This window comes from Jaculus jaculus, chromosome 14, assembly GCF_020740685.1.
Source record: "Jaculus jaculus isolate mJacJac1 chromosome 14, mJacJac1.mat.Y.cur, whole genome shotgun sequence".
Taxonomy (NCBI): Eukaryota; Metazoa; Chordata; class Mammalia; order Rodentia; family Dipodidae; genus Jaculus; species Jaculus jaculus.
In genome coordinates this window covers 23,139,268-23,164,481 of record NC_059115.1, presented here as the reverse complement: position 1 = coordinate 23,164,481, position 25,214 = coordinate 23,139,268, and the positions used below count along the sequence as shown (strand labels likewise).

The 25,214-nt window shown below is 45.8% G+C and overlaps 1 protein-coding gene across 2 annotated transcripts in view; it reads right to left on the bottom strand.

Annotated features, from left to right (window-relative positions):
* Evc2 (EvC ciliary complex subunit 2) overlaps positions 1-25,214 on the bottom strand; it is a 112,095-nt gene that overhangs the window by 79,660 nt on the left and 7,221 nt on the right. For both annotated transcript variants that reach the window (XM_045133483.1, XM_045133484.1), the window contains exons 5-7: positions 23,247-23,300; positions 14,016-14,135; positions 12,158-12,297 (exon numbers count right to left, since the gene is read on the bottom strand). In XM_045133483.1, the coding sequence (XP_044989418.1) occupies positions 12,158-12,297; positions 14,016-14,135; positions 23,247-23,300 (314 nt within the window). The remainder of the gene's footprint in view (positions 1-12,157; positions 12,298-14,015; positions 14,136-23,246; positions 23,301-25,214) is intronic.

Here is a 25,214-nt window from a genome sequence, read left to right as displayed (position 1 = left end):
GATCTGAAACTCTGAAACTGCTAGAGGAAAAAGTAGGGGAAACCCTTCAACATATTGGTCTGGGCAAAGACTTTCTGAATACAACCCCAATTACTCAGGCAATAAAACCACAGATTAATCACTGGGACCTCATGAAACTACAAAGATTTTGCTCTGCAAAGGACACAGTGAAAAAAGCAAAGAGGCAATCTACAGAATGGGAAATAATCTTCGCCAGCTATATATCTGATAGAGGGTTAATATCTAGGATATACAAAGAACTCAAGAAGTTAAATGATAAGGAATCAAACAAGCCAATCAAAAAATAGGCTTTGGAGCTAAATAGAACATTCTCAAAGGAAGAAATATGAATGGCATATAAGCATCTAAAAAAATGTTCTCCGTCACTAGTCATCAGGGAAATGCAGATTAAAACTACATTGAGATTCCATCTCAGTCCTGTCAGATTGGCCACCATCATGAAAACAAATGATCATAAATGTTGGCGGGGATGTGGAAAAAAAGGAACCCTTCTGCACTGCTGGGGGGAATGCAATCTGGTCCAGCCATTGTGGAAATCAGTGTGGAGGTTCCTGAGACAGCTAAAAATTGATCTACCATATGACCCAGCTATAGCACTCCTAGGCATATGTCCTAAGGACTCATCTCATTTCCTTAGAAGTATGTGCTCAACCATGTTTACTGCTGCTCAATTTATAATAGCTGGGAAATGGAACCAGCCTAGATGTCCCTCAACTGATGAGTGGATAATGAAGATGTGCCACATTTATACAATGGAGTTCTACTCAGTGGTAAAGAAAAATGAAGTTATGAAATTTGCAGAAAAATGGATGGATCTGGAAAGGATTATACTAAGTGAGGTAACCCAGGCCCAGAAAGCCAAGTGCCACATGTTCTCCCTCATATGTAGATCCTAGCTACAGTGATTGGGCTTCTGTGAGAGAAGGAAAATACTTAGTAGCAGAGGCCAGTAAATTAAAAAAGGAGACATAAAGGGAAGAGAAAGGAAGGGAGGAGGGTACTTAATAGGTTGGTATTGTATATATGTAAGTACAATGATTGAGATGGGGAGGTAATATGATGGAGAATGGAATTTCAAAGGGGAAAGTGTTGGGGGGGGGAGGGAGGGTATTACCATGGGATTTTTTTTATAATCATGGAAAATGTTAATAAAAATTAAATTAGAAAAAAAAGAAAATTGGGTGAACATAATTTTTTTAAATTAATTAATTTGTTTGAGAGAGCGAGAGAGAAAAAGAGGCAGACAGAGAGGGAGAGAGAGAATGGGCACACCAGGGCCCCCAGCCACTGCAAATGAACTCCAGACGCATGCGCCCCCTTGTGCATCTGGCTTACATGGGCCCTGGGGAGTAGAACAGAGGTCCTTTGGCTTTGCAGACAAACACCTCACCTTCTAAGCCATTTCTCCAGCCCTGGACTTTTCTTTCTTTTTAATCACTGCTCTGTGCGTTTTCTTGAGGCAGCTGCACTGATTCTGGAGCAGCTATTTTCACAATCCCCAGTGATTCTTGGGTCTCAGGTCCCCACAGGTACAGGATCATAAATGTGTATAGCCCAGCTCCTTAGAAGGGTGCTGGGAGTCAGACTCCAGCAGTCTCGGGCCCTTGTGCAGCAAGCGCTCTGAAGACCTGAGTTTCAGAATGCAAGATGAAGTTGCTTCTGCTATAAGGGAGCCCTACCACGAGCTCCGTGTGACCCTCCACTCCACTGTGCCCATGTGCCCACCTCTCTGGCCTACTCTTCTTTTGACCCTCACTTGCTCACTTCTCTTCCCACCTCCTACATGTGCTGCTCTCATTGCTTGCCAGCAGCGCTCAGCTCAGCGGACCCTGCCAGAAGGGCCAGAGCCCTCACACACAGCAGCGCTTGTGGGTGGTCTTCACCATGTACTTGCCTCCTTCACAGTACTCACTGCCATCCAGACTTGCAGTGGCCAGGGCCCGTGTTTGGATGGTGCTCATACGTGCTCCACTGTACTTAGCAAAGAAGAGGCTCTCAGCCAGGATCTGTTGAAATGTCAATTCTCTTTAGAAATACTGCATGCTCAAAGAAACAATCAATGAATAAATGAACAAAACAATCTCAGCTGAATTGCTTCACATCCCTGGGCTGCAGGGTTTTAAAAGAAAGGATCACAATCACTTCTTTGTAGAATATTTGAAAAGAATAAGAAAGATAGGTGTTGTAAAAAACAACAACAAAAAAATACAGTTAGCACATAAGAAACTACGTGACAATGCATGTAAGACTTCAGTTCAGCAAATATACCTGGCATGCCTCCTTTGTACAAAACAACTTAAAGACAGTTTAGCAGCAGTGTTTGCAGCAAGAAGCTAGTTATAAGTGAGGTGTCCGTGAAAGAAATGCGGCTCTGAGCTTATTTTATTTGTCTCTCTGAAGCATCTGCACTCGGTTTTTGCAAAGGGTAATTCTTCAATAGAATTATGGATTTAAAAGCACTCAGGCCCAAGTCCAAGTCCATTACCACCTAGGTGACCTTCAGTAGCCCCAGCTTCCTGAAAAACGACAGAGGCCTTAAGAAGGGTAATAGGATCACAGGTATGAAGTGCTGGATAGCAGCCAGGCCCTGAGCCAAGCTGGAGCTAAATTATGGCTTCTAAACCATGTCTCCAGAACTTTTTGGGATCAGCCAGTCCTTGTCCCTGGTCCCATAATGCACTGGGACCATGCCCACCTCTATCTTGACAGTAGTAGAGAGAGTGATAAAAAGCAAAGGAAGTTCTGGGGGGGGGGGATGGCTTAGTGGTTAAGGAACTTGCCTGGGAAGCCTAAGGACCCAGGCTCAACTCCCCAGAGCCCATGTAAGCCAGACACACAAGGTGACACATGTGTACAAGGTTATGCATGTGCAGAAGGTGTCACACATGTCTGGGGTTTGATTGCAGTGGCTGGAGGCCCTGGCGTGCCAATTCATTCTTCTCTCTCTCTCTCTCTCTCTCATTAAAAAACAAAACAACAAAAACCCAAGATAAAATGTAAGCTTTTGGGCTAGAGATGCCTTTAATCCCAGCACTAGGAGACAGTGATAGGAGGATCGCTATAAATTCAAGGCCACCCTGAGCTACATAGTGAATTCTAAATTCCAAGTTAGCTTGGGCTAGAGTGAAATCCTACCTTGAAAGACCAAGAAAAACAAACAAACAAAGGAAGCCTGCATTCCTCAGTCCTCTCTGATGCAAAGCCCATCAGGCCAGCCTGCTGAGGGGCAGAGGGTATGCTCTCTGTCAAAACAAAACCAGCAGAGAAGAAAGCCTAATACCAAATGACAGAAAGAGCTGCCCTTCATCACCCACTGGATGTGTAGCTGCGGATAAATCTCTTCACTCTTCAGCTATCAGACATCCCAGAGAAGACGCCCCACCAAAGAGCACTGCCATGTGGACCAGATCAAACCAGACTGTGAAAGAGGCTCCAATTAACATAACACAGACACAGAGTATCATGTTCAAATATCAGCATCAAGATGAGGAATTAACAGAAATCAGTCCCCGAAGGGCAGTGGTTGGTGACACCCTGAATATTTTGATCTAGAGCCAAAAGAGTTTCCTGCAAGTGGAATCTGCTTTGAGGGGTTCCCACGTAGCTCTGTTAATCGGTAGTCCAGCAAGAAAGCAAACATGTAGCAGTGAAAACAGTCCTTTGTCACCCCATATGAATCTGATCTTAGGAGATAATGCCTGGCTTTGAAAGACCTCAGTCCCTGATTGGATTACGGTGTCTGCAATGAAATTGCTGGTCACCTGGAAGATGATAACTTGATCATAGACTTGAAAGTGTTGTCTCAATTTTTACCAACAATGTCTGGCACACAATCAAAAATATTAGGCAGGGGAACAGAAAAAAAAATATCAGAAACTAAGAGAGGGCTGGGAAGATGGCTTAGTGGTTAAGGCACTTGCCTATGAAGCCTAATAACCCAGGTTCAATACTCCAGGACTCTCATAAGCCAGATGCACAAGGTAGTGCATGCATCTGGAATTTATTTGCAGTGGCCACAGGCCCTAGCATGCCCATTCTCTCTCTCTCTCTCTCTCAAATAAATAATTTTTAAAATCTTTAGAGTTGGAAAGATGGCTTAGCAGTTAAGGCATTTGCCTGTGAAGCCTAAGGACCCATGTTCGATCTCTCTCCAGATCCCACCTGAGCCAGACACACACAGGTAAGGCACATGCCCACTAGGTGGTGCTTTTGGAGTTTGATTTCAGTGTCTGAGGCCCTGGTGCCACCAATTCTTTCTCTGTCTCTCTGTCACTTTCTCTAAAATAAAGATAAGTAAGTAAATAAAAGCTAAGAGAAACAATAGTAGCCACAAAACCTACAAATAATAAAATTTTCAAATTTCATTTCCAGGTATGTGGTAAAGAACTTATTAAGCCAGGTGAGGTCCTGCAGAGAAGCATGCGGGAGCTACCGCAACCAGGTAATCAGCAAGGATCCGGCTCCGGCTGACGACCTCAGGAAATGCTTCTCCTTGCCCTTCTGCGCCTGAGTCAGCAAGAGCACTGGGGGTTGCTGGGGAAGGATTCTCTCCACTCACACCAGCCTGCAAAATCCAAAGAACCTGAGAGGAGAAGACAACCAAGCAGCTCCAGACACCTCCACACACCATTCCACAACCCCCCTGCCGCATGCACCAGCTCTGGGAAAACCACTGGAGATCCAGGCAGCCAGCAAGACCAGTCGCCTCCCCCCACCTCAGGATCCAGACCAGCTAATAACCTGGATCCCTGACTAACTTAACCAGTGCACCAAAGAGGGAACCAGCTTCACAGCTCAACCCAGGTGAGCTAGAAATTCACCCCAAAAGGTAACTGAAGTGGCTTACACTGGGGTAACACACACCCCAAAGTCGGGTGTGTAGGTTTAAACTGGAAGTGCTGATTGCACCTTGCTCGAGAGAAAATTCCAGAATTCAGAGCCAAGTACATCAAGGCAGAAATATTGATTTGTAACTGCTGATGAAGGCTTAGTCTACTTTGTCATTTTGAAATAATTTGTGTGTTAGGGATAATTTTTGTCAGTTGTGATATTTCTTAATTGTAGTGACTTTTTATTTTGAGGCACATTCTCACTCTAGCCCAGGCCAACCTGGAACTCAAGGTGATCCTCCTACCACAGCCTCCAAGTGACAAGATTAAGGGTATGAGCCGCTAGGCTTAGAGTATTTTTTTCCCTCTTTCTCTTTTTAATCTCCACTCACGCATATATATTTCATGTAGATTTTGTTTGTGTGTGTATCTTGCTCAGTTGAACCTTAGTTTAGGTTTTTGTTCTCCATCCAATCTATCGTTGGGACTTCTCTACTCCTCCTCCCATACACAACTCATTGATGTTCTCTATTTCAAACCCACACCCATTCCTCCTTACCTCCTACTCTGCATTCTCCATAGCATCAACAATCTTAAAAATCTATGGAACCTAACAGTATTTCAACTGCCTTCTCCCAGACTCTTATAGCACCTCTTTTTTCAATGTCAATAGCAGTCCTCACACTAACCCACCCTCCACTGCTCCCATGTCTAAGGAACCAGAACCCTGGCATTCTTCATATCAGCCTTGTTTGTTAACCCACCAGCAATTATTGAAGTGGAAAGAAACACTGGTAATTTGCTACTTGGACATTTTCATAGCAAGTATATCCACCAGCTTGGGTCACTTCTGCCATTACTGTGGAAGTAATATAAAGGTCACATCCAGCACTTTGGAATCCTACCCTGAAGATATAACTTCTAATCTACACATCCAAGAATACACCTGATGAGCAGAAAATCTAAGCAATGACGCCTCCAAAATTATAGATCCAACAGTAATGAACTTCAGTAAGAATGAATTAGGTGAAATGCCATACAGAGAATTCATAAGAACGATTATAGGTATGTTCAAATAAGTCATATAAGAAATTAAAGGACTCAAAAAAGAAAATAAGCTCCTGAGGGAATTGCAAGAAAGCCAGGAAATTAACTTAATGAAATAAGGAGGTCAATACAAGATAAGAGTAAGGAAAGAGAAATAATGAAAAATCATCAATTTGAAATACAAGAAATTAAAACACAGTAAGTCAAATAAATGTGCTAAAAAGTTTCATCAATACAATGAATGAATGAAATGACAGAATATATGAGCTTGAAAATAACTTGGAGGACTTGAAACAATCCATCAAGGAGAAAGAAAATAAGAAAATATGAGGGGGAATTTCAAGACAAGATCAGACCTAAGAATTCTGGACATACAAGGAAGAAAAGAATTTCGACCTAAAAACATAGTAAGTGTTTTCAACAAAATCATGGAAGACAATTTCCCAAAATTAAGGAGAGATGCCAATATAGATACATGAGGAATTTAGAACAACAATGGTTTTAGACATAACCAGAAATGAACCTTTCTGTGTCATATTATAATTAAACTACTAAATACACAGACCAAAGAAAACATGGAAAGCAGTAAGAGAGAAGCACCCAGTCACCTATAAAGGCAAGCCCATCAGAATGATCAGATTTCCAAATGGTCTATGGGGAGAGGAAGGAGGAGAGTTAATAAAAATTTAAGGTGTTATGAATCAGTCCTTTAGAAACCCACCTCTTTGCACACTAGTAATATACAAGTTTTTTTGATTTTTTTTAAGGGAGAGTTTTGGCTGGAAAGATGGCTCCGTGGTTAAGGCACTTGCCTGCAAAGCCTCAGGACCTAGGTTGGATTCCCTAGTGCCCACGTAAGCCAGATGCACAAGGTGGCACATCCGGAGTTCATTTGCAGTGGCTAGAGGCCCTGGCAAGTCCACTCTCTCTCTCTGTGTGTGTGTCTCTTTGTCTTTCTCTCTCAAATAAATACATTTTTTTTAAAAAAGTTTGGGCAGATGTATCCTGTGAAAGTATATAATGATGAGCCAAGAAATTATAGATTGTTATTAGAAAAAATTCACTGTCAGAGGGTGGAATACCTTACATCCAGGAGACCCCTGATGTCCCCAAAACATTACAGGTGATTGCCAAGGCTCTTTTTTGCCCACCAGAGCTAGGTAGTAAAACTCTATTGCTAAAAACTCCACATGCTTGGGCTGCAAATCACTGAAAAGTCAAGCTGGAGCTGAGCTGGAAGCCACCTGCCTGTTGACCAGCTGTCAGAAAGCTGGAAAGACATATGCAAGCAAGCAACCTTTGGGAGGAGAAATGTCATCAATGATCTTAACCAGCAGAAGAACCTGCAAGCCTTACAGCTGGTCAGCCAGGCCACATGTGCCAGTGGTGCAATGGCAGCATGTTTGTTTGGGGGAAAACCAGTGGCTCTGATTGGACTTGTGGCTGGCTCTATGAGAGGGAATTCATGCCTGGTACTGAAAACCTAGTCAAAAGTCTATGGCTGGGGAAGTGATAAGCCCTAGGGGGGAAACTACTACTGTTGTCTGGCTAAATGGATATTCTATGCCCACCAAACTGCATTCTAAACACTTACGTTTATGCCCATATATTAATGCTACTTTCACTTTTGGTTAGAGAAGCTTCTCTTTTCAGATGGTGGTGACCACTGGCATGACTCAAAAATGGACAAAGCACTTTGAAGAAGAGACAATGGCGAGTTCAACACTAAATAAGATATCTCTGTTACACTCTCCAGTACTCAGAATCCATTGTGGAACAGGCAGAAGACAGAATGTAAGAGCCAAAGGAAGGGAGGATTGCTTTCAATGTTGTTGCCCAGAACAAAGTGGTCTTGATATTCATGACCTCACAGTGGCTGATGCTACCTACACAGGACCTGCATAGTGGGAGGGGGAATGATGGCATCAAAATAAAGAAGAGACAGTTGGAAAGAAGAAGGAATTCAGTGGAGGGTAGATTTTGAAGAGGGAAAAGGGAAGTGTCGGGAGGGGGTTATGATCATGATATATTAAATATATTTATGCAAGCTGTCAAAAATAAGAAAAGACTAAACGGATTTCTCAACAGAAACTTTAAAAGCCAGAAGAGCTTGAAATAATGTAATACAAGTTCTGAATAACAATAACTGCCAACCCAGACTACAAATCCAGCAAAGCTGTCAAAATTGTGGAGGATTAACTATGCATGCTCTTCTCATAACTAGCCTGAGGACCTCCTCCACTGAGATGGCAGAGACACAAAACTCAGCAAAGCAGACAAATCAGAGGCTGCAGAGAGCGCAGCACCACAGGAGAATTATAACACCCTCCAAGGCTCAGGCAACGCTGAGGAAGACAGAGCAGAAAGAATGTAAACCCCACCTTTTGGCAAGGAGAACTCTGAGGCATTCCAGAGTCTGGTACATTCATGACCCCACAGTGATCACAGAGAAGCCCACTGAGGAGGCCTCTCGCTGCTGTAAATTAGGAATGGACAGGGGGCATAAGAGTGTAACATGATGGGAATGTGTTCGCAATCTGCCATATGTTCACATATTAAGGTTCTCAATAACACTTTTTAAAAAGATTAAGATGCAGAATAATAAAATTATAGATGGAAAGGGCACTACTACAAAAGATACCAATGAAATTCAGAAAACCATAAGGATATACTTAAAAACATATATTACACTAAATAGGAAAAATCTAAAAACACAGATGAATTTCTAGTTTTAGATGACATACCAAAATTACACCAAGATGAAATAAACCATTTAAACAAGACTATAAAATACTGGTAAACAGTATATAGGAACACACCAAAAAGATCACTTACCCTTATCAAGAGGGGCTTATTCCAGAGATGTAGGGATAGTTCAACATAGACAAATCAATAAATGTACTAGACCATATAAAAGGACAAAAATCACACAATCATCTCAATAGATGCTGATAAGTGCTTTCAGCAAAGTAGCAAGATGCAAAATCAACACATAAAAATCAGTAGCCTTCCTATATACCAATAACAAATGTGCTAAGGATGAAATCAGGAAAACATTGCCATTCACAATTGCCTCTAAAAAATAACCTTGGAATAAATCTGACAATAAAGTGAAATATCCCTACATGAGAACTTTAAAACACTCAAGAGAGAAATCAAAGAAGACATTAGGAAATGAAAATACATACTATGTTCATGGACTGGAGGAATCAATATTGTAAAACTGGCTATCTTAGCAAAAGCAATCTACACATTTAATATTTCCTCATCAAAATTCCAATGGCAGACTGGAGAGATGGCTTAGCAGTTAAGGCACTTGCCTGGGAAGCCATAGGACACAGGTTTGATTCCCCAGTACCAACATAAGCCAGATGCACAAGGTGGTACATGCACTTGGAGTTCACTTGCAGTGGCTATAGGCCCTGGCATACCCATTCATTCTCTCTCTCTCCCCCTTTCTCTCTTGCTCTCTCTCAAATATAGATAGATAGATAGATAGATAGATAGATAGATAGATAGATAGATAGACAGACATAGAGATATAGATATAGATATATGTATATATACATACATGTGTGTATATATATATGTGTGTGTGTGTGTGTATATATACATATATATACATATATATATATATATATATATATATATATATATATATATATATTCCAATGGAATAGAAAAACATCTTAAAATTCAATTGAAAGCACAAAAAACTCAACTAGCCAAAGCAACCCTCAGCAAATAAACAAACCAAGTGAGGTAACCCAGGCACAGGAAGTCGTTTGACTGTACGTTCTCTCTCATATGTGGATCCTAAATTCAGATTTTTGATTGTATGTGAGTTGGAGTAAGAGTCATTAGTAGAGGCCAGGAAGCTAAAAGGGGGCCATGAGGGATTAAGGGAAAGTATAATAGATGTGTAAGTCGAGGGGCAAAATACTAGGGGTTGGAAAGTCTGAGTGGGGTCAGGGGAGGGAGATGGAGGACAAGAGGGAGTGGGAGGAAGGTTAATCCAGTTAAAAACGTCACGAATAAGCCTAATGGAAACCTACTTCTTTCCTAGTTAAAAAGATACACATTTTTTTAGAAAACAGAATTGGGCAGAAGCACCCTGTGTGCATGGATAGTGCTTTACTCAGAAGCCACAGATGTTAAGCCACACATTTTAAACAGTTTGTTAAAAATTTCAATGCCAATCAGTCAGATGCCTCAAAACAACACAGAGTTATTGCCAACCCTCTTGGTTGCCCACCATAACTAGATGGTCAGACCCTATTGCTGAAGACACCACATGCTTGGGCTGCAGGACACTGAGAAATCAAGCTGGAGCTGATCTGGAAGTCTCCTCCTTGTTGACTAACTGTCACAATGCTGCAAAGTGCCATGTAACCTGCTGAAAGGAAAAGTTATCAACAATCTTCAACAGCAGTGGATCCTGCAAGCAAAAAAGCCGGCTAGCTCAGCAAAATGTGTCAACTAGTACAACAGTAGCATGTCTTATGGGAGGAACCAGCTGCTATCCGGATGAATTTGAGGCCCAATCCACAAGAGGGAATTCACGCCTGGTACTGAAAACCTAGTCAAAAGCCTATGGCTGGGAAGGTCATAGCCCTTGACAGAAGCTGCTAATATTGCCTGGCTACATGGGCATATTATACCCACCAGTGTGCCCTCTTATATTTATGTTTATGCCCATATGCTAATGTCACTCTCACTTCCAATAAGAGAAGCTTCACTTTTTGGATGGTGGTGATTATTAGGAAGATGCAAAATCCATCAAAGTGCGGAGAGAAGTGATAGTGGAATGTTCAGCACCAAGAGATATCCTTATCACACCCTCCAAGGCTCAGGAACCATTGTGAAGAGGTTATGGAAAGTATGCAAAAGCCAAGAGACTGGAATAGAGAGGAGTGCTTTGGAAAGCTGTCCTCCAGACACAAAGTATCTTTTGTACTCATGACCTCACAGTAGCTGACACAAAACCTGAATAATATGAGGATCCCCCAAAAATGATGACGTTAAAATAAAAGATAAACTAGTTGGAAAAAAGAAGGGTTTCAGTAGATGGGCTATGCAGAAGGTTGCTGGGAAGGGATTATGAAGAGGGCATATTGTATATATTTATGAAGTTGGCAATAGAAAGTATTTTTGGCACAATGTTCTGCACATAGGCAGTACAATGCATGACTTAAATGAGTTCAGGACTGGGGGGATGGCTCAGCAGTTGCAGGTGCTTGCTCGCAAAACTGGGAGGCCTAGGTTCAATTTCTCAGCACCTCCGTAAACCCAGATGCAAAGTGGTGAGTGTACCTAGGATCCCAAGGGACCTATGATAATGACAAGCAGAGCCAGGAGAATCCGAAGCACACAGACCAGCTAGCCTGATGTTCATTTACAGTCTGGAAGTGCATTCACAGGGACAAGAGATCCTGTCTCAAAAAGGAGAACACAAAGTTGTCCTCTGAGCTCCATATGTGTGCTGTGGCATAGCGGCCATGTACACACACACACACACACACACACACACTAAATAAAATCTGTGAAAAATTTGGTTACAATGGCCCCTCCTCCAGGAAGCACCTCCAAGGCTCTAAAAGCACTTCCTCTCTCTTGTGTACCAGGGCGCCCCGGCCTGCCAGGCAGCAAACTCCATGGTCACACTTGGGTGGGCATGCCTTCCCGTACAGAGTGGGAACTGTCTCTCTAAAAGTCAGCTTCTTCCAAGCACCAAACAACGTTGTTTGGTGCCTAGCAGTGAGTGGTTCCATGATGACCACTGTGTGACGAATGAGTGACTGGCTAAGTGAAGGATGGAAGGGCACTCTGTCACTGCCCTGCCATTGTGACTGAAACTCACACTCCTATGCAGCAGAAGGAACTTAGGAGTCTGTGATGTTCCACCTTGACTGTGAACTTGACGACACTGAGAGTCACTATGGAAACAGCTCTCTGGACATGTCTGTGAGGAAGTTTTTAGACTGGGCTGAGGTGGGAAGAGCCACAGTGAAGGTAGGTGGTGCCATCCCTGTGCTCGTGTCCTATCCTGGGTAAAGAGGAGAGAGTGAGCTGAGCACCAGCATGCCTGTGCTGCCTGACTACAAATGCAGTGTGGCTACCTCATGCTGCTGCCACGTGCTGTCCCAACCCTCATGAACTCCATCCCCTCAAACCGTAAGCTGAAGTCAATCTCTCCTCCCCTAACTTGCTTCTTGTAGGTATTTGTCACAGCAACAAGGAAGCAACTATGAGAGCCTCACTCTTCCAAGGCTTGAAGCTTGCTCCCAGGGTCTTCAGACATCAGGATGTCAATGACTTGATCACTGAGGGAAAGATCCTCACTCACACCATTGACCGCAGTGAACGGCGACGGCTCCAGCTTGCTCTCAGGTTGCTGGACCTGCAGGAGAAGTGCAGAGACCAATGAGCAGGCCGCTGGCCAACTTCAGGAGGGAGGGCAGGGACCTGCAGTCAGGGGGCTTGGCTGCCTCCCACCTGCGCAGAGAAGAACCCAGACCAGCCACTGGCTTGTCCGAGCCTCCATCGTCTCATCCCAGCAGGTTTGCACATGAAACTATCACAGCAACGAACTGTTGGTGCCCTCATCACCTTAAAGTAAGGGAGCTATAGTCCAGAGAGTGGAATGACCTGCCCAAGATCACATAGACTGAAGGGGCGGGCTGGCATAACCCTGTGCTATTCAAGAAAGGAAGCAGTGTGCTGGCAAAAAAAAAAAAAAAAAAAAAAAATTATATGTGTGTGTGTGTGTGTGTGTGTGTGTGTGTGTGTATAAAGGCCATTCCGAAATGCTGGGGAAGAACACGGCAAGGGTGTTCTGTTTTAGACCGAATTCCCTCTGCTCTCCCATGGATGTAACAGCTAGAGATTAATCTCTTGGAATTGAGCCCCTCTGAGTCACAGTGGCCGGTGCACTCTGTCCTGACTGATGACAGCTCAGAGAGAAGCTGAGGACAAGGCACGAATCTGGCTACATGGGTTGCTCCTTCTGGCCTCCCTTGTGCCTGCCTAGGAGCCCGGGGGCTGGCCTCACTTTGTAACAGCGACATTCCCCTCCAGGAGGCAGGGGCAGGGGAGTGACGGGCCCCGGGGCCAGGACACCGAAAGGGACACCCCAGAAACCAGTCCCTGCCTGTGCCTGGCCACATGCAGCAAGCTGCCACCTCAGCTTGAGGGAGGACAGTGGATGCTGACCTGTGCTGACACTGAGTCACAGCACCTCCAGCCTTCAGTGTCCCTGTAGGAACAACTCAACGACCTCCATCCCGTGAGCACCCTCAGGTAAGTTTGGCAAAGCTCAACCTCCAAAGCCCACCTTCCACCCGCCCCATGCTCAGTGACTGCCCAGGCAGGGAATGCCTTAGAGAATGGCCTGCCCTGTGTCCAGCACCTCAGGCTCCAGGTGCCCACTGCGGCCCTTCAAGGCAAGTCTGGCTTTGTTAGCTACCCTCCTTTCTGGCTGTGCCCCTCCTGCCTGAAGCCACTTTGACAGTACATCTCAGGTAACCTAGACCAGGAGGTGGAGACATTTTAAAGTTGGCTCTAGCAGTGCTATGTACAGTCTAGAGCACTTGGAAAACACTGGGGCTGGTCTGACACTCTAAGCAGTACAGATTTTGGTGCTTATCACCCTGGTGGATGGTCTCACCAGCACCTGCCTTTGAAACAGAACCTCAAAGGACAGTGTCAGCTCTCCCATCTCTTGCATCCTTCACACCCATTCTGTCACTTAGCCTTGTATCAACTACCACCTTAGGGATTCCCCTGCTCTGTGGCCTCCCCTCCAGCCTGCTGGCAGCACTAGGTGTAGCAGCTCAGATGTACTGACTAATGTTAAAAGCCTTATTTTATCTGTTGATAATGCTGTGTATTAAGCAGGCCTGGCAAGCATTCTACCACGGAGGTAGGTCCTCGGCCCCAAGCCTAATAATGGGGCTGCATTTCAGGATGAACAAATTCACCTCTAGAGGGCTTTTGGGACTTGAGCATCTGTCTGTAGGTTCCAGCAGGTTCTTCCGTTGTCCAGGGTTGAAGTACATCAGGTTGGATGATACCCACTTCACACCACTGCCAACCAAAGTGTCCTTGAGAGGAACTCACCCAGTGTCTGGTGAACACACTTCCTGGCACCAACAAGAACAGGGCCACCCAGCTCAGCACAAAGGAGATGACGAAGGAAGCGATGAAGCCGGCTGCATGGAGACCATGGTTGGGCAGAACCTGCAGGGACGGAAGGAACAGGGCAGTTCTGTGGTGGTCCCTCACAGAGTCAGGAAGATCCATGTGGGTGCACACCCAGGTCACCCAAACTACTGGTCACCCAGCAACTGACTATTTGCCTTGAGATGCTAGGCCCTCTGGGAACTTGAATATCCACATGTGTTGAAAGGGATGCATACATCAGTATACATCAAAGGGTGACATATGAAGGCGTGCACATGGCAGGGCTGTCCAGCCTAGCCAGTACATCCCAGGGGCTCAAACTTCCTAAGATCAGCTGGGTATGGTGGCTCATTCTTGTAATCCCAGTATCCAGGAGGCTGAGACAGGCATTATGAAGAGTTCAAGGTTAGCCTGGTTTACATTAGTACTTTCACAAAGCCTGGGGTAGAGAATAAGATCCTATTTTTTAAAAAAAAAATGAATGTGCTGGGGTGGAGAGATTGCTCAGTGATTAGGACATGTGCCTCTAAAACCAAAAGACTTAAGTTTGATTCCCCAGCACCCACATAACACCAGAGGTACAAAACAGCACATGGGTCTGGAGTTCGTTTGTAGTGGCTAGAGGCCCTGGTATGACCATTCTCTCTTTCTATCTGCCTCTTTCCCCCCACCTCTCTCTCATAAATAAATAAACAAAATGTTTTTTAAAAATAAAAAAATAAAAGTGCTAAGCTCCCAAAACAAATAGGCACCAATCTATGGTAGCACTAGGGATGTAGGATGTTGTCCAAGGCTCAGGGCAGAATTCTGTAGAGGCTGGAAGGGGGCCCAGAAAGCCCGTGAGGACTCCCCATCAGAGGTGTCAAGAGAGTAGGGACACCATGGAGGATGAACATGAAGGATGCATCACTGCAGAAGGTAGGCCAGGTGCTTATCACACCTGTGTCCTGATGGAGGTTCGGGCACCTTCTTGGATTCAAAGTTGAACTTTTAGCCCATTCTATACCTACCCGGCTGGTACAGTGCTAATCCCCAGCTGAAGATAATATGCTGTCTTCATATATTCTCTGCTGTTCTGTTTTCCTCTGAAGCTGACACGTCAGCCACAACCTCTGCCACCTCTGCATGCAGAATAGGCAACTCTTATCTCCTCTCTGCTCTTTCCCTAGATAGCATAAGTCTAAACTCTCTTTCAAGTGTGAACTCCTTTATAAATAAATAACCCCATATGTGCTTTCCTTAAGTCCTTAATTAGTTCCTAACACTTGAACTTTTTACCTATAACCTTGAGAGTAAACAGATGCACTTCCCTCATAATACCAGGTGAGCCTCTCTTTCAGCTGTGTGCTTCTCCAGTTGGAGTTCACCCTGTGAGGGGCTCAGTTACAAGCTCTGTCTGAGATCATGTGATACCACTGTCCCACAAATCATTCCCCTTTCGACACTTGTCCCTGATCCTCTAGGGAAGAACCGCCTCCAGCACTATCAGGATCAGTGACAAAAGGATGGGAAAGGGCCTAGCGAGTGAAGTTCAAGCAGAAGGACTTGAGAGTTTAGATCCTCAACATCCATGTAAAAACCAGGCAGGTGACACACAGCTGTAGTCCCAGTGCTGGGAAGGCAGAGACAGGCTCCCCACAGCTTCCTGGTTAGCTTGTCTAGTCCACTAGTGAGCTCTAGGTTCTTGCATTAAAAAAAAAAAAAAAGAATGTGGACAGTAACTTAGAAAGATACCCAATGTCAATTTCTGGCCTCACACACATACAAATGTGCACACACACACACATGCGCGCGCGCGCGCGCGCACACACAGTCCCAATAAGAAAAGAGTCAAGAGCCAATCACTTGATACCAAACCCTTCCAGAGATAGCCTACCTCTGGTGGCAGAGCACTGCCAGGGTATGAGACCAGTTACCTCAGCCTGACAAGGGATCCAGCAATGGGCAGAGTGTGCTCCAGAGCATCCTCCAGGCTGCCTGAGGCTTTGTCACCACCGACTGAATTCCTCCACCCCATCCTGATCCCTGCCTATCCTCTTCACAGGGTTCCATGATGGTATAGGGACAGATTGGATTATTGGCTAAGTAACTCACAAGACTCGGCATCTAGTCTTCCTATTACAGACATAACTTATGACAGCTCAAAGATGCAGAGCAAGACCAGGAAGAGGAGAGATGCACCTGGCAGTGTCAAAGACAACAGAGACAGAGGCCTCTAGAGCCATGGCTAGTGCAGGTATCTGGGGTGATAATTGATACGGGACTGAGTGACAGAATGAGTGTGAAGGATGCAAGAGATGGGAGAGCTGACAATGTCCTTTGAGGTTCTGTTTTGAAGGCTGGTGCCGGTGAGACCGTCCACCAGGGTGATAAGGACCAAAATCTGTACTGCTTAGAGTACCAGACCAGCCCAAAGGTTCCCAAAGTACCCTCAAATAGCACAGCCAATCCCATCACCAATCGCTGTCAGCAGAGACTCCAGAGCACATTATATGTCAGCTGCATTGCTGAGGCATAAAGAAGAAGAGGTGCTATGGTAGCCTCCACCCTCCCCCACCCCCAGAGCCAGCGTCAACTTCCTTCCGGCCTCTTTCAAACAGTCATCCGCTGTCGTCACCACCTCTTTAATCATGCACTAGCTGCAGCCACACCTTTGACGAATTCCCTCACTGCATTTATGAGGACGTTGTTAGACACAGAGGCCTTTCAAAGGAATACTTGAAAGGCTGAGACTACAATATGATGTTACTAAGACATAATGAAGATTTTTCTACAGAGTTTGACATCAATTATGTAATATTTGTAAATAAATATATTCTTAGTCTCAGAAGGCAGCAGGAGAACATGTTAGCAATGACTCTCTCTGGTAATGGGAGTGGTTTATCATTCTTCCAGCTTTTCTGTATGTGGGAAGGCTTGAGTACAGAGGGGTCCACTAAGCATATCTGTTAAATCTATTAAACCCTGCCCATCCACTCTCTAGGAAAAATGGGGGACCACACTGAACAACTTTTCAGGAAGAAATGTTAGCAAGTGATATTGAAATCCTTTGCTTGGGGCTCGTGTTACCCTTTATCCCACTGCACTTGAAGGGTAGGTGGGAAGGCAGAGGGTCTTGGGCTCCGGCTGACAATCTTGGCCAGAGTGAAAACTCAGGAGTGACCAGAGGTAGCAATCACAGTCCTAATGCAGCTCTGCTAATTCACCAATACAGCGATCAAAGCATGTGGCAGATAACACACTGCACAGCTGATTCCTTGGGGCTGTGGTATCGACCGTCAGGACCACGGTCAGTTCCCAGGGTCTCAGCACCAGTGCTTTTCTTTCTAAAATAAGCGTGCAGGTACTGCATTGTCTTTAAGGTCTCTCTTCTCCAGGTGAAAAATTCTCTTCAGACATCAATAAACACGTGTCAAGTACCATCAGAATTATTCCTCTGATAACTGAAAATATCACAGAGACAAACAAGGTCTGACAGATACTGCAATGCCATGGAAACCCAGAAAAGGGGTCATCAACCTACATGGAAGCGAATGGAATTTGTCAGACTTCTTCTGGGAGCTTAGGACTTTCCAAAGAATGGTAAGAAAGAATGACCCAAGGGAAACCAAAGCCATGTGGAAAACACCAGGTCCCAGTGGCACCAGGAGGGGTTCGCAGGGTCTGCTTTCCCAATAGACCCTTGCCAAGGAGCTGCTCAGTACAGAAAGCAAGCAAGGTTTATATGTCATCAGGAACATCACCACAGGTGTGCCGGGCTTGGAGAGGGAGTGGCCTCCTGTAGCCCAGGGAGTCCTTAGCTGTGCCTGGAAGCTCCAGCCTGTGCCTGGCAGTGCCCAGCAGAGAGGCAGATTAATGGGAGTAAAATGGTTTAAGTGGGATGAGGGGAAAGACACAGTAAAGGAAGGGTGAGGTGAGGGTTACACAAAATTTAAGATGTTATGAATAAGTCATATGGAAACCTAATTCTTTGCAAGCCAACAAAATATATGTGTGTGTGTGTGTGTGTGTGTGTGTGTGTGTGTGTAGTGTGTGTATGAGAGTGTTTGGACTGATGTATCCTATGGAGGTGGATAATGACACACCAGAAGCCACAGTTTGGTATTAGAAAAGTTTCACTGTTAGAGGTAGAATACCTTCCAATGAGTTTTGGAAGGGAGGTCTCTGATGCGCCCCCCCCCAAAATATTACAGGACATGGCTAAGTCTCCAGGTTGCCGGACAGTAAGACTCTATAGCTGAAGACTCCACATTCTCGAGCTACAGGTCACTGAGAAATCAACCTACAGCTGAACTGTAAAGCCCCTCCTTGTTGACTAGCTGTCAGAAAGCTGGACAGTTATGCAGCATGCAGACTTTTGGGGGACAGAAGTCGTCAATGGCATTAAACAACAGTGGGCCCTGCAAGCATTAAGACTGACCAGTCATGCCAAATGTGCCAACTGATGAAATAGTGGCATGTGTGTTATGGAGAAACCAACTACTCTCTGATTGGACTTGAGGCCCACACTACGGAATGGAATACACAGTTGGTACTGAAAACCTAGTCAAAAATGTATGGTGGGGGAGATCGTGAGCCCTAGGGGAGTAATGCCCACTGCTGTCTGGATAAATGCTTATATTATGCCCATTAAACTTCCCTGTAAGCACTTCTTTATATTTACATCCATATATTAATGCTACTCTCAGTTTTGGCTAGAGGAACTTCTTTTTTCAGATGGCAGTGACCACAGGAGATGACTTAAAAATCACCATAGGGGCTGAAGAAATTGCTTAGCTGTTAAAGCACTTGACCACAAAGCCTAAGGACCCATGTTCAACTCTCCAGATCCCACATAAGCCAGACACACAAAGGTGAGGCAAGCACAATGTCATACTTGCCCACTAGGTGGTGCAAGCATCCGGAGTTTGAATGCAGTGTCTGAGGCCCTGGCATGCCAATTCTACCTGTCTCCCCCCTACACCCCCATCTCTCTCACTCTCTGTGAAATATTAAAAAAAAAAAAAAATTAAGTCACCATAGTGTTGAGAATTGACAATCAAATGTTCCACATTGAGGCATCCATATCACACCCTCCAAAACTCAGGATCCACTGCAGAATATGTGTTGGCAAGCATGTAAGAGACAAGGCAGGGAGGACTGCTTACAATGCTATCATCCACACACAAAGTGGCCTCAATACCTGTGGTGGTTTCTATCAGGTGTCCCCCATAAACTTGGATGTTTTGAATGCTGGGTTCCCAGCTGATGGAGATTTGGGAATTAATGTCTCCTGGAGGCAATGTATTGTTGGGGGCAGGCTTATGGGTGTTACACAGCCAGTGTCTTCTTGCCACTGCTTGGCACACTCTCCTGTTGCTCTCGTCCACATGATGTTAGTGAAGAGGTGATGTTCACCCTCTGCTCATGCCATCATTTTCCCCTGCCATCATGGACCTTCGCGTCAAGTCTGTAAGCCAAAATAAACCTTTTTCCCTACAAGCTGCTCTTGGTTGGGTGCTTTCTGCCAGCAATACAAACCTGACTGCAACAGTATTCATGCCCTCACAGTGGCTGATGCTACCTACAGAAGACCTGCATAATAGGAGAGCAGATTAACTGGAAAGAAGAAGAGAGTTAAAGGAGTGTGGATTTGAGTGGGGGATGGGAAGGGGAATTATCAAGGTTCATTGTCTATACTGTTAATAAAAGTTTTCATTAAAAAAAAATTCTTGGGTTGGAGAGATGGCTTAGTTAAGTTGTGCATGTGTTATTAGCAGGTGCTAATATTACAGATATTATCCAGTTGTCTTTTATGCAGACTACAAATACTTCACCAAGCTTCTCACATATCTTTCCAACCATTGTATTTAAGTGTAAAATTTTCAATTATTTATAATCAAATTCACCAGACCACATTCTCCCATATTTATTTTATAAAAATTGCTTGATCTATTCAGAGTTTGATCTGATTAGATAATTCATCTTTGACATTCTTTCAAAAGATAAAGTCATTTGTTTCTAAACTCATATATGACACCCTTCTCCCACTGGCTAAAATACCATTTTGTTATGCAGACACATATAGAAACTCTTTCATTCCAATGGTCTAGTTTTTTTCCCCTCACAGTAAGTGTTACCATGCATCACTGACATTGTAGATTATTTTTAGTATCTGCCAGGAAATCTTTCCCATCTACTTTGATAAATTTACAGTTTGGATGAGACACTGATTTGACCACATTCCCACCAAAGCCTTATTGGAATTCCTGTTGGAATGCATCTGATGATTGTGACCATTGGCTTAAATCCCTCTCTCCTTTGCTTGACTCCTTTGCTGTAGAACACTGCTGCCTGCCCCGGTGCCTGGCCCTGGGCTGACCTCTCTTGAAGCAGGTATTAATTCTGGCACTGTGTGACATTTGTTTTCTCAGAGAATCTACTACCTCTGGAGGCAGAAAGCAACCAAGACATCTTACAACAAAATCCACAGAAATTTCTTGAAGCCTTCTTTCCCTTCTTTGAAGCATTTACCTTGACTACCACCTTCAGGTGGACACTATAATTATTCTCATTTACACTTGAGGAAACTGAATTCCACACAGCCTAGGAATGTGCTCAAGGTCACCCAAGATCAGTGGAGGCTCTGCTACTCAAAGCCACACCTCTGGTCTGAGAGCCTGCAATGACCATACACTGAAAGGCCCTCACATATATGCCTCATGTGCCCACTGCACAGAGCTCCCTGAACAAGTCCCCAGCCCAAGGGCACCTGGGGAGGGGCATCCTGCGGGATAGATGGGCATCTCTTCTAATCTTCCCTGAAGGCTGTGGGTAGAGGAGGGCAGGGCCCTCTACCCCCGAGTGGGAGAGTCTGGCCATGGAGGGTGATATCCATTAAGCAAATGTCCTTGCTGCAATCATGCAGCCACCAGCCCCCCTTCTCTTCCAAGGAGTGTCAATCATCACTGAGGACAATCAGCTCAATCAAGGGATATTACCTGCTGAATGTCACCCAGGAGGTAAGGCACTGCGGGGGACAAAGACTGAATCAGACAAAGCACCTTCCCCTGGGAGCTCAGACTGACAAGGAGAACTGTGACCTGCATCTCCATCTGTCCCATGCTCTTGTCTGACTGTAGATTGTCAGCCCTCCTCTCTCCTTCCTTCCCTCCATCCCTCCTTTCCTTCCTTCTGCTCACAGCCTCAACTACTTAAGAGGTACTATGGCTCACCAAGTGTCAGTAGGGGCTGAGGCCAAATGCATGGATCAAAGGTGTTCTACGGCTTCCTGGCCATGCAGCAACACTGCTGTCCTCTAAAAGCCTGCAAGGCTGGGCCTGGGACAGCACCTGAGAACCTGCATCTGGAGGGAGCCTGCCAGTTACTTAGCATGTTGCACAGTATGGTCCTTTCTGAACACCTACATTTCTTCCACAGTCAGAAATCCTGGCAAGGCCAGGCAGATGATGCCCACATGGCCAGCACCTTATAAAGACCTTAGCAGAGTCTCAAAGAAGCTTTCCTGGTGGACATCACTCACATGTGATGTAATCGCTAGGGACTCAGTGCATCCCGATCAACTTTCCTGGGAAAGGAGTTCTGCAGACTTCGTCCTGCATCCTTCCCCTCTGCTGACCGCTGTGTGGTGTTTTATTCCATCAGTCACACCAGCAGGTACAACTGGCTATTAGGCCCAAGGGTCATAGAACCTGGGTAGTCTTGGAGACCACAGCATTGTAGCCATCGAACCTTGGGCAAATTACTGGACCTTGGTGTGCCTTAGCTTCCCCATCTGGAGGCAGTTTAATCATGGAATCTATTTTCACATGATGGTGTGAGGATTATAAGAAGGCCTGGCCCCTGGTCTACACTGAAGAGGCATAATGTGTTGCTTCACAACACAGTGATCATGATGAGAAGTCAGCTTGATGGGGTTAAGGAATGCCCAGGGAAAGCCTTATTTTGCGTGCGTGCGTGCGTGTGTGTGTGTGTGTGTGTGTGTGTGTGTGTGTGTGTATGGGTTCATGCATGTCACAGCATAATGGGGGAGGTCAGAGCACAGCTGTCAGGACTGATCCCCACTTTACACCTTGTCTGAGGCAGGTGTCTTGGGCATCGGGCTAGCGGGCCTGTGAGCTTCTGGGGATTCTCTTGTCTCCACCTCCCATCTTTCTCGCCGTAGACGTGCCGGGAGTACAGATGTGCACTACAGCATCCGGCTTTACATGGATTCTGAGAATCCAAACTCAGGTTGTTTCACTTACGTGGCAAGTGCTTTATCCACAGACCAGTCTCCTCGGCCCATGGAAAGCCTTATTTTGAATGCATCTGTAAGGGTGATTACTGGTGAGTCTGGGAGGACCATGAGGAAGAGCCACCCATAATGTGGGGACAGACAGGTACCATCCAGTTGCCTGGAGCCATGATGGAATCAACCCCAAGAAAAAGGTGTGTCCGTCTATCCCGCAGGAACACAGCCTCTTTCCCTGTCCATACAGCACAGAACCTGAGGCTTCCCAGCACTGGACTGCAGGCCTTGCACTAGTAGGCACTGGGTCCACAGGCTGCTACCCTCAGACCAGCTACACATACGCACTGCGGGGCCCAGGCACAGACTTGGGCTGTGCCCCATGACTGACATCCAAAGATATGCAGACGGGACTTCCTTCCATCTCCACGCACATCCTGTTCGTTCTCTCCGGAGAAGACTGACTATACAGAGCAAGTGACACTCTGTGAATACAGGAATGAAAAAGTGCACACACTGCAAACCATGCCACTAATGAGCAAAACCAGAAATGGATGCTGGTGACGGGCACAGGAAGGGAGACCACCTGTAGACTACAGTGCTCCAAGACAACCTGGGAAGGCAAAGTAGCTGGGCCTGGTGGCAAACACCATGGACAGGAAGGAGTTCAGTGAACAGCAGCACGCATGACAGGTGGCATCTCAGCCTGCCAGGAAGTGACTGGCACATCCTGCCCAGATGGCGTATCACAGAGGGAAGCCAGTCCCCATGCCCCACGGGGACCCAAGAACTTGTGCTCAGCCCTCAGCTGCAATGTACAGCTGGGGCGCCAAGACGAGCAGCCGGCACCAGCCCTCTGCTCCGAGGACGGGCAAGCCGACACAGTGCAGGCCTGGGCAGACACGAGAACGAGATGGCTCCACATGCTGTTCCCTTACCGTGACTTTTTCTTCTGCCGTGATGGTAAAATGTGCTTTTAGCAGAGTTCTGTTCTAGAAAGGAGAGAGAGAAAATGCTTTAGTCAACCATTTCAGGCTGACCCATAGGGGAACATCTGGTGTTATTTCTAAATCTTATGCCTAAAGTGACAATTGTGCCTAAACTGTTGGGTGAGACAAAGCATGCAGAGATTCTTAAGGCCTGTGATGTTGGTAGTCTGCTTCCTCTCCTGGAGGCTCATGTGAGACCAACACTCCATGGACTTCCCTGAGGACCAAGACAGAAGTAGTGTGGCTCCATGCCCCATGGTGAATGCTGAAGTATGCCTGGGCTGTAGGAGGAGGGCTGAATCTGCCATGTGACACTCCAGCCTTTCTTGGAGCAGAAGGTCACCCCAATGAGCTATGCACCCCAGGGAGAGCTTATCCCAGGTGCTGTGAGGCAGGTCTCTGCCCATCACACTCAGGACACCCCTTTCCTGACCCATGTGGGTGTAGCGGCAGGCAGTCCTGCAAGTACTGGATGACAGCAAACCAGTGATAGCAGAGGGCAGCATGATGGAGGCCTCAGAGGACATCAAAATACTGCAAGAAAGTTTTCCAGAGGGTTATGAAAGACATTCAAATGAGTCTAAAGAAGTAACAGCCATGAAGCTATCCCCTAGCCCTTCTTGACCTCACAAGGCCTGCTTGGCCCAGCTCCAGGACTGTGAGTTTCAGGGTCCTTGAGGCTACATTCAGAGGCCCACACTCCATGCACTTTATTCTGCATAAAAATTACATAATAAAATGTGAAGAATGTGGCATGAGTGTTCCAGCGTTTTCCATTTTGTTCTGCCTTCCTGTAGGTCCTGTCTAATCTCACCCATAAGGAGGTGTGTCACCTGTGTATGTCTGCGTGAAAAGCAGTTTCCAGACCACACGTAGCACATTTCTGCAGCCACCTCTGGCTATGATGGCCACGTAGCCCGGCACAGGGCGGGTCTTAGTAAGTGGCAGCTATTTCACTACCTTCCCCATGTCACTCATATTCTGCACCTTGACTCAATGCTCCTTGCCTCTGCTCAGTACCCCACAGCTCTGCTCAGAACACATCCACTCCATACTCCACACCCCAGGTCAGTACTCTGCACCTGCCCTTGCGCAGTATCCAACACTTCCGCTCAGTACTCAACACAACACACTATAGTAGACAGCTCCTCAGTGCTGGGAGGAAAAAATTTATTTCAAGCTTACAGAACCAGAGGAAGTTTCACCAACAGCAGAAAACTGCATCCATTCATACGTCCAGGCCGAGAGAGAGAAACCACCAGCAGCCAGCAAACACCAAAAGGCGGCCAGCATGAACCCAGAAGGCAGCAAGCAGCAGGACCCAGAGCTCACACCTCTCTGCACACCTTCGGGCGGGAAGGATCCACCCCCAGTGACATGCCTCTGTAGCAGGAGTCAGCCTGATATGAGGGGTGAAGCTGCAAACTCCATGTAAATAAAACTTGAGTCCATGGGACCCTGAATTCAAACTGCCACAGCACTCAAAGCCCTGCAGCTCACCTCATCAGCAATGCACGATGACTCTCAATACCCCATGTTTCAGCTCAGCACCCACACCCTCACTCAGTACTCCACACGTCAGCGGAGTCTTCCTCATCTATACTCAGCAACTCACACCCCCCTCAGCACTCTGAACCTCCACTGCCAGCCATCCCTGTCCTGCGCAACAGAGCCCTGAGGCGGCTCAGCAGCCCTAGCTTGAGGTCCTGATGAACCATTCCGGAAAGAAGAAGGGCATCTTCATGCCTCTTCCTCTGTGGGGCATTCACGGGGTATTCCATCTCATCCATCTGCTCCATACTTATCTTTTCCTGTCCTGTTTCTTACTCTACACCCATTTCCTAGGGAATCTACCTTTTCTGATGGTCTCCCATCATTTTCTTCATTCTAGTCTTTGTCTTTTCAGGAAATTTCATT